The 8,764-nt window shown below is 37.5% G+C and overlaps 1 protein-coding gene across 1 annotated transcript in view; it reads right to left on the minus strand.

Moving 5' to 3' along the window:
- Positions 1-313: 313 nt before the first annotated feature.
- The window catches only part of cunh12orf75 (chromosome unknown C12orf75 homolog), a 10,971-nt gene continuing 2,520 nt past the window's right edge, over positions 314-8,764 (minus strand). The window contains exons 2-6 of the mRNA XM_022756105.1: positions 5,660-5,684; positions 3,670-3,705; positions 2,751-2,830; positions 1,824-1,854; positions 314-1,679 (exon numbers count right to left, since the gene is read on the minus strand). Coding sequence (XP_022611826.1) covers positions 1,850-1,854; positions 2,751-2,830; positions 3,670-3,705; positions 5,660-5,684 — 146 coding nt within the window. The 3' untranslated portion in view covers positions 314-1,679; positions 1,824-1,849. The remainder of the gene's footprint in view (positions 1,680-1,823; positions 1,855-2,750; positions 2,831-3,669; positions 3,706-5,659; positions 5,685-8,764) is intronic.

The following is an 8,764-nucleotide window of genomic DNA, read 5'->3' on the forward strand; positions in this document are numbered from 1 at the left end:
ACAATCAGTTGATCATCAAACAAGTGTGTATCCAAAGCATGATACATCTTATTCCCCTGTGATGTGAGAGACCTTTTTTTTTTTTTTTAATTAGCCTTATATTTGTGACATGTTTTTAAGATTTTACATCTTTATAGGAACAAATGGGGGTAGAGTGCCACAGGCAGGGTAGCAACCTTCTAAGAGAAGATGTACCACATTGTTGAATTTGAAGATTCATTCTTGACCTTTAACGTAGCAGCTTTGAAAACACAAAACACTAAGAAGACCTTGCAATGAGTAATGAAAACAAAAACACTGTTGGTTTTAGTTTTCTCATGGGATTTGTTAAGAATAAGAATAATATAGAATAAAACCAGCCTCATCATTAACAGATTACATACAGTAAAACAACATTCACAATTCAGATTGTCACATAAAGTGTAAAATATTCTGTAATAAAATCAGTGCTGGTATTACAAAGCAATGCAATAAACTGTAAGTGTGAAAATAAACTAGCATGAAGAAGGAGGGGAAAACCAAAATCAACATCTCTGCTTCTTTTCTTACTATGTTTCCTGTCTCCTGTCATTTTTTTTTTTCTTCAAAGACACAATTGTTTTTGCTGTTACACATGAGATCACATTTATGTTGCGAGCTAGGAACAAACTGTGAGACAATTCTGTTTCTGTAAATTTTAAGAGAAACATTATAAGAGCTGTATGAATTACCCAGAAGCACTTGCAGCAGAGATCTTCAGGGAAAAAGAAACAACATGCTGCAGAGAGAGCATGAGAGAGAGAGAGAGAGAGAGAGAGAGAGAGAGAGAGAGAGAGAGAGATCCTCTAAGTATCGTGAGTCATATGCTGATGTTATATAATCAGTCTGGGGCACAAGGTGAGTGACAACAACAGCTACTACCTGGTTGGTGCACTCAGGACATTTAGGTTTAGGAGCATCTACAGTAAATTTTAAAATTTAAACATCATCAACTTATCCCATTGCTGTTATTAGCACTTAGATCTGTTAATTATAATCAGCGTCATTTTCAGACTTTTCTGGTGCCTGATTTGAAATCAAAGCTATTTTCAACAACGCTGAGATGTTCTGTGATGCATTCACAGGGATGTGTTCGCTGCCTTCTGTGGAACTCTGATTTCTCCCTGTCTCTCTAACTGTCTGTCTCCACCACACAATGAATCATTGATGGCATTTTAGAGAAATAACTGAGCAGTGATTATTATTGCAGAGGGCCACTGGGAATGTGTGTGAGTCCCAGACAGTTAGTAAGTGAGTTAGTTGGCTGGGTTCCCCCGTCTCCTCCTGAGAAAGAAAGAGAGCGTTCCAGTGCCATGACCGAGAAGCCGAGATGGCTGTCACAATGCCCGCTGCCGCCGCCCGCAGCTGCGAGTCCTAGGGTGGGTGCCTGTCTGCTTTGATGCCCATCTTTTTTTTGCAAAGTGAAGGGTGATGATGATGGATGCCGTACGCAGACCTCCGCTGTGCATCCCTGCGTCAATGTGCCTCCCATGACGCCATGAGGCAGCGTCCTCAGAGCCCCTGCAAGCTGTCCACATCCTCGCTCAGTAAAAGTGTTAAAGCCTGAGACTTTAGCCAGTGTGTGGTGAGCCAGAATCAGAGCACTTACATGCTCTCTGCTTGTAATGTGAGTGTCTCTAGGTGAATGAATATGCAGGATCCTGTTGAGACAAAGAATATAAGACACCTGCTTTCATATGAGTCTTTGCAGCGGTTTCTGTTCACTTAAAGAGAAGAAATCCCGAGCAGGCGGTGTTAAGAGCTGAACAAGCGGACTTGTGTGTGTGTGTTTTTCTTTACAGTACCTGTGTTGTGTCCCCTTCAGTAGCTGCTAGTCTGCAAGAGGAGGGAAAAACAGAGTCAGTACAGATATTTATAGGGACAATTATTCGACAAATTTCTACTTCTTGTATCTATCCATCTCAGTATCAAGACTGTGCTCAGAAACACCCACACACTCTTCCCGGCAGTGTGAATTGGGAGACACTGGTGGAAAAAAAGAGTAAATATTTATGCCAGAGGATATAAAAAAAAAATCAATCAATCAATCCGTCATTATATTTAACCTCGTCAAGCACAAGGACGAGCATGACAAGAAAAAAAGCCTTCAGGAGATTGTTCACTGTAACTTCTTAACACAGGTCACACACAACGCAACATGTCATGGTTTATATTAGTTTTCTATTGACATTTCTGTTAGAAAGGCAGTTACATAAAAGAATGAATCAGTGCCACTGTACACTGTGTTTGTTTACAGAGAGAATGAATGAGGCTGTTGTGGAAATCAGTGTATATGCAGCACTTCAAACTAAATCAAAAAGACATTAATCCTTTGTAAAGCACATATTGTTTTAAACAAAACACATAATAGGAAAATAAAGCTTCTTTTGTTGTACCCTGCCATCAGCAATGGAACCATATTTATCTTCACAGATACGAGTACTCAAACTGTAATAGAAAAGGAAATGCTTCTCATTAAGATTCAGTAAAAATAAAGGTCAGAGAAAACCAAAGATGCTGCAGGGGACATGCGGTTTCATGGGGTGGTGGTTCGTCCACCAGGGATTATTTCTCTCTACGCCCTGAGCTGCTTCGCTACAAGACGCTGATCAATGTCAGTGGTACCATCTTAATATAGGCTACAGTTTACCACACCAGCAGTGTACCCATTTGTAATGCACAAAGACGTCATTTAACAGAATATGGGATTTACAGTGTTAGAGATATGTTACCTTTACGTGTGGACTTGGACTGACTAGCAGCCACAGTGGTCAGGTCTGCTGGTAGACCTACGTATACACCACCATAGTTCCTGAGAGGAGAGGAGAGGAGAGGAGAGGAATAATGAATTATGGTGATTCTCTTTATATCTTTCCCACTCTTCTTGAAAGACATCACACATTTTCTTTAATCATATTAGGCTTTGTGGGGTGTTATTAAGTTGTTAATTAGGTGCTAGCGATGTCCTGACATCAAAGTGTTTAAATGATTAGAAATAAGCATTATAATCATCCAGTCAATGCGTTTAGTGTAATCTCTGTAGATAAAGGATGATTTTGGCTCTAATCTGTGGATAAAGCAAATGATTTTAGCTGCCTTTGCTACAATGCATCAGCCGTGCTAACACTGAACTTGAACAGGTGTTACAGGTACATGAGGATAAAAAAGTAGGATTTGATGATTTTACAGACTATCCATCCTCTTGAAACTGCAAATTTGAAAATAGGTAATTAGATTGCTTCATTACATATTATTACCAACTAGAATAATTGGTAACAGTGGTTTTGATTTTACATAACTACATTTCTGAGATTAGTAGAGTAAAACAGACTACAGGCCTTTTTGACTCTTTGACTTGTCGTAGAAGGAAAAACACAGGTGTTGCTAATAACATTAACGATGTCCCAGAAAGGTGACAGCCAGCTAAACAGAATTTGGCTATAATTGTTTTTACTAGTTACACCTGTGCTTTTGCTACTGTGACATGTCAATATGTCTTGCATGAAAAAGCCTATTAATGTTCCATAACCTGTACACTAACAAGTGCAATTCCACTTTACAAAAATGCATAGATTATCTAAAAATCCAACAGAAAACTGAAAACGTAAGGAGAAAATGAAGAAAATAATTTGGAGAAAATTAGCAAATTACCTTCTTTTCTCATCGTCTACCGAGGGATCTTCTGTCCTGATTGAGAGAAGAAGCACAGGTCAGGTCAGCTCTTAGGAGCATGAAGGACAGAAGAAAAATAAAACAAAAACTCACAAACAAAGTAACTCATGAGAAGCAGTAAACAGTGAATTGGGGAAGTGCAGTCACATGGCTGCAAAACATTTGAGGTCCTCCTCATTAGCCCTGTAGGGGAATATTGCCAATTCTGTTTCTCAGCAACTGATGATCAAACTGGATTGCCTATTTTCATTTCAGGTTTTAAACCAAATCACTGAACAACCAGCTTCCAACGATCCTCAGTGGGTTTTTCTTGTTGTTGTTTGTTTTTTAAGGGCTGACATTAAGCTGCACCACCTAATCTACTCTGTGTTACTTTTCCAGCAGTGTGAGCAAAATGATGACAAGCATTTCACTTTTGGGGTGTATTATTCCCTTAATCTTCTGTTTCACATACAGGTAATCTCTGTATGTGTGTGCGTGTGTGTGTGTGTTTGTGTGTGTGTGTGTGTGTGTGTGTGTGTATGCTCCTTGATAACCATCTGAGCAGCCAGCACAGGACCCACGAGAGCTGACAGCAGGACACTACTGACTCACTGAGGCTAATCACAGCTAGGACTGTACTACACAGCAAAATATCACACACACACACACACACACACACACACACACACACACACACACACACACACACTGATTCCAGGAAATGCTTTGGAAATGCTGCTCCTCCCTAAGCTTTGATAAAAGCTAAGTAAAGTACAATCTGTCCTCTGACTGATACTTCACAGAAAAATGTCAATGGTCACTCACACACACAAATTTAATTACTTTCCCAATTAGATTTGTATTACAGGTCATGAATAAACTATATAATTCAATATCACGTGGAGCAAAAGAAAACCAACCGAAGCAATGCTTTGACATAACTTTGTATATATCTGCTTACTACCACATTACTGTGTGTTATAAACCATTTATAAACTGCTTATAAGTGTTAAATACAGTGGCTTAAAGTTCAGTGTTTCCAAATAAACACTTCAAAATTAAAAATGACACAACTGTATTTCAATCATCTTGTCTGTGGTGTAGGTTTATTACAGTAAATTACATACATAAAGTCTGCTGTATCAATGATGGAGACAGACCAAATTGTGCATATTGCAGCAGCAGAATCTCGTACAAGCACTTCTCTAAAGAAATTAAAAAATATTACTGTCTGCAATAGATCTTAATTTAAGAGATCTTAATTTAAATACTTAATTGCGTCCATGTTGAAGCTTGTGTCACAGGCAGAGTGCCTAATGCTAATTTCAATGTGAAAAGCAAGGAACCGTGCATCCCTGACTTGTTCCTTTTAATTATTAAACTTTAAATTAATTATTAAAGTTGAATCATGTAAAGCAGAGATACTCAAAGTCCCAATCCTTATTTTTTGACCATATACATCAGCTCTAAATTCATACAAATAAGAAAGAAAAATCAGCAGTTTGTTATCTTATAATTACTTTAAAAATAGGATAATATAGTTCATTTTATTAGCGTGTACAATTATCACTGGTGTATATAAATAGCAGTATATTTAAACAGCATGAACATAGACAGAATATAGATTCTTTACTGCTTGTAAAATTCGGAAAGTGATTGCAGTTTCCAGTCCTGTTTTTTGTTTCAATCACAAATTGTTTGTTTTAATGAAAAGCAATTTAATGCTTTTAATGACGCATGTTTTTTATGTGCTTCACTGTAAAATAGTTTTGGATTAAAATGGTATATTTAGAGTTGTATAAATTCAGTGCAGTCAGTGTGGCAAAATATTTTGATGTGAATACTACAGTATGTGTGTTTACATACATAGAGCTCCTTTGTTGGTGCACTGTGTCGTGTGAACGTAGGAAGGCTGGGGGGGGGGGGGGGCACAGATGATGAGCTTCATAAATACTTGAAATCATTAGAAAATGACTGATGTACTTACACATCTTTGGATGCGTCTGCTGGCCCTGAAAACAGATGAAAAGACAAGATTTAATTCATCCTTGTGTGTGTGTGTGTGTGTGTGTGTGTGTGTTACCTCACTGATAATTAATCCCTGTGTGTTTACAATTTACGGATCATACAGCTGTTTCTTTCTGAGGCCATCATTCAGCAGCCATGGGATGTGACCCACACACATATACACACAAATAAAGACAACCAACCACCACTGTATCACACTTCAACACACCACATATATAACAACTCTCTTATCACTATATAAATGAATCAAATAAATCAATTACTTTAACAGCTAGCACTAAGGGCGACACTGACACAATTTCTTAGAGCGACAAAAGTGAAGACGTGGCGCCTCAAGTCGGCTGGCATTGATTTAGGGAAGGTGTCACGGTGGCAACACTGCAGAGCACTCCATGAGTCCACCTGGGAGCTTTCCAGGGACCACTCCTGATCCTAATCAGGACAGTTGGGGCAGGGCTACGTAAGTCTTTGGTGAGTATCAAATGTTTCGTATTTGATAAACCTAACCAAAAATGACAAACCCTGAATGGTTTATACAATATTCTCTGAATTTTCATGTATCCGATGTGACAAATATTAAATTCAATTTCTATTCAGGCTATATAGAAAATGTATAACCCTGTCTCTAAGAAATTAGGTTTATATCCTTCTAATTTCCCACAGCAAATACATATTGACAGAAAAGTAATGCCAGCTGACTTACATGTTATATCAGCATGATAGAGGAAACTGTACGTATATCTAAGGCCCAAAATGTTGATATTGAACCTGTTGAATCTGTAAAATGTTTCCTGACAATGTATTCGATTTGTTTTACCTACAATATCCACTCACGGCAACTAAAGCATGACTCATGTTTTCATTTTTATGTTTAGGCACTAACAGTTCTTAGCTAAGGTTAGGAAACAATCACAGTCTTGGTTTAATATTTAAAAAGTAACTTAAACCATGAGACACAATATATTTTAACATTTAACTGAAACTGCAGTCTCTCTCCCCGACCTTTACCAAAGTGCTTTTATTGCCTAAATGTACAGTAACTACACACAGCATTCAGGATGCAAACCCCAGTCTCAGATATAACAGTTCAGCGCTTTATACCCTCACAGAATCCACACTGACCACCTACCTACAACTTCCTACAATAACAGCAGTAGTAGAACTTCCGGTATTGGGCACTGAACATCATGACAATACGATGGACCCAATGTAATACACCCCATAATGACTTAGACACAAGATTCATATGTATACACTCAAAAGAAATAAGTTCGACATCTAGGGAATAAGCTAATTAGATTTCTGGCAGAGAGTTAGTTAGGGAGATCCATACTAAGCTCATGTCTGTCCAATAAATATGACTCAACAGCCAGCAGCCCATTAGTTTAACTTAGCATGAAGACTGAAAGCACAGGAAAACAGTTCTGTCCGGATGTAAATATATTGTACATTTTACTTAGTATTTGCTGCTAATATTTTGCAGATTAAGCTAACATTCAAGACTATAAAATTCACTGCATGGCTACAGTTTATGACAGCCATTTTTCTGATTCTGAAGTTGTACTTTAAAGGTTAAACCAAAGATTTACTCGTCTTATCTGAGGAGGACCATTTGTTGTCCAAATGTGTCATGTTCATACAGTATAAAAGAAGAATTAGGAATGAGGAAGCAGTGTAAAGATATTTTTCAAATCTTTTTGTGCAGATTAAGGTTACACGTTGCCTACAAAGATTTTATGGATGCACATATGACTCTTGATTGCAAAAGTCATGACTGGTGCCATTCTTCAGAATAAGCAGATTTATCTTTGATATTCTTAGTTCATTTCAATGCTAATATTGTTTTTATTTATTTATTTGTTTTTATAGGGACAAGTACACAAAATGTTTAACACATTTACCACATACCACAGCACAAAAATGAACAATGGTACTATAAAACTGACATTAAACTTTGAATGCAGGATTTATACTTCGGTGTTATGTTTTTTGGATATTGCCACTTTTATTCAAGTCAATTTGAGTGTGTAAAGTTGCAGTTTATCCAAAATTAGTTTTCAGTATATAGGAACTCTCTAATCAGTTGGCTTTTTTATTTTTCCCGGCTTGCCCCTGAAGGGTAACAGAGGACATGTTGTAAAGGGACATAAAGGGTACAGTGTAAAATGCATTGATTCCAAATGACACCCGTTCTGTTCATCCCAGTGCTATTTGACTTTTCTATGGACCGACAGCGGCTCATTCTTTGCTGAACCACAGGAAGTCCACTGAACTTGATTTGAATCGAAATAAGATCATAATAGATTCAGCTGGAGGATAATCTAGCTTCCTCCTTGAACGTACAGTATCACATTGACAGCAGTGGGGGAACAAAAGCCTCAATTCTTCACTTCAATCGGTTTTTTATGCCATACCTCATAGTGTCAGTATAGAATTTTAACTTGAAAAGGTCCATACAAGAATAACATCAAATAGAAAATGGGAAAATCTACATTACACAGAAATGCACAAATTTCATCCTTGTAAAAAGGAATGGAGGGCTTTTTTCACGGTACATGTTTGAGTCTGCTGACATGACACAGGGGCCATTCAGTAGCCTGACAAAAGCTCATTCATATCCAAGGGAGCACATCTGGCTGCATAAGACTAGGGATGAGCAATGTGATATAGAGTGCACTGAGGCGGTCATTAGAGTTTGGAAAGACCACAGCATGAAACTGGAACATTCTTGTATGACTCGATTTGAAAGCTTCCTGAATGATTTTGCTTGTGGTTGTGATTTGTACACTGCCTGGAAGCAAAACAATAAATAAATGAATGGTAACATGTTCCTTTAACCCTCCCTATTTAGCATTTGCAAAACATTTAATAACAATCTGTAAAGTAGTTATAAGCACATGTAATGACTTTTCAGTGTTTATTGATCTATAGTATTTGACAAACATTATGTTTTCTCCTGTGAAGACATGCTTTATATCATTAAAACAAGCATTTTTTTCTTCATTATCATTCATATATATCTACACCCACTGGAGGAGTTGCTTATAATTACAGTATAGTGTTT

The sequence above is a fragment of the Seriola dumerili genome, unplaced genomic scaffold, assembly GCF_002260705.1.
Source record: "Seriola dumerili isolate Sdu_G_001 unplaced genomic scaffold, Sdu_1.0 BDQW01000242.1, whole genome shotgun sequence".
NCBI classification, from domain to species: domain Eukaryota; kingdom Metazoa; phylum Chordata; class Actinopteri; order Carangiformes; family Carangidae; genus Seriola; species Seriola dumerili.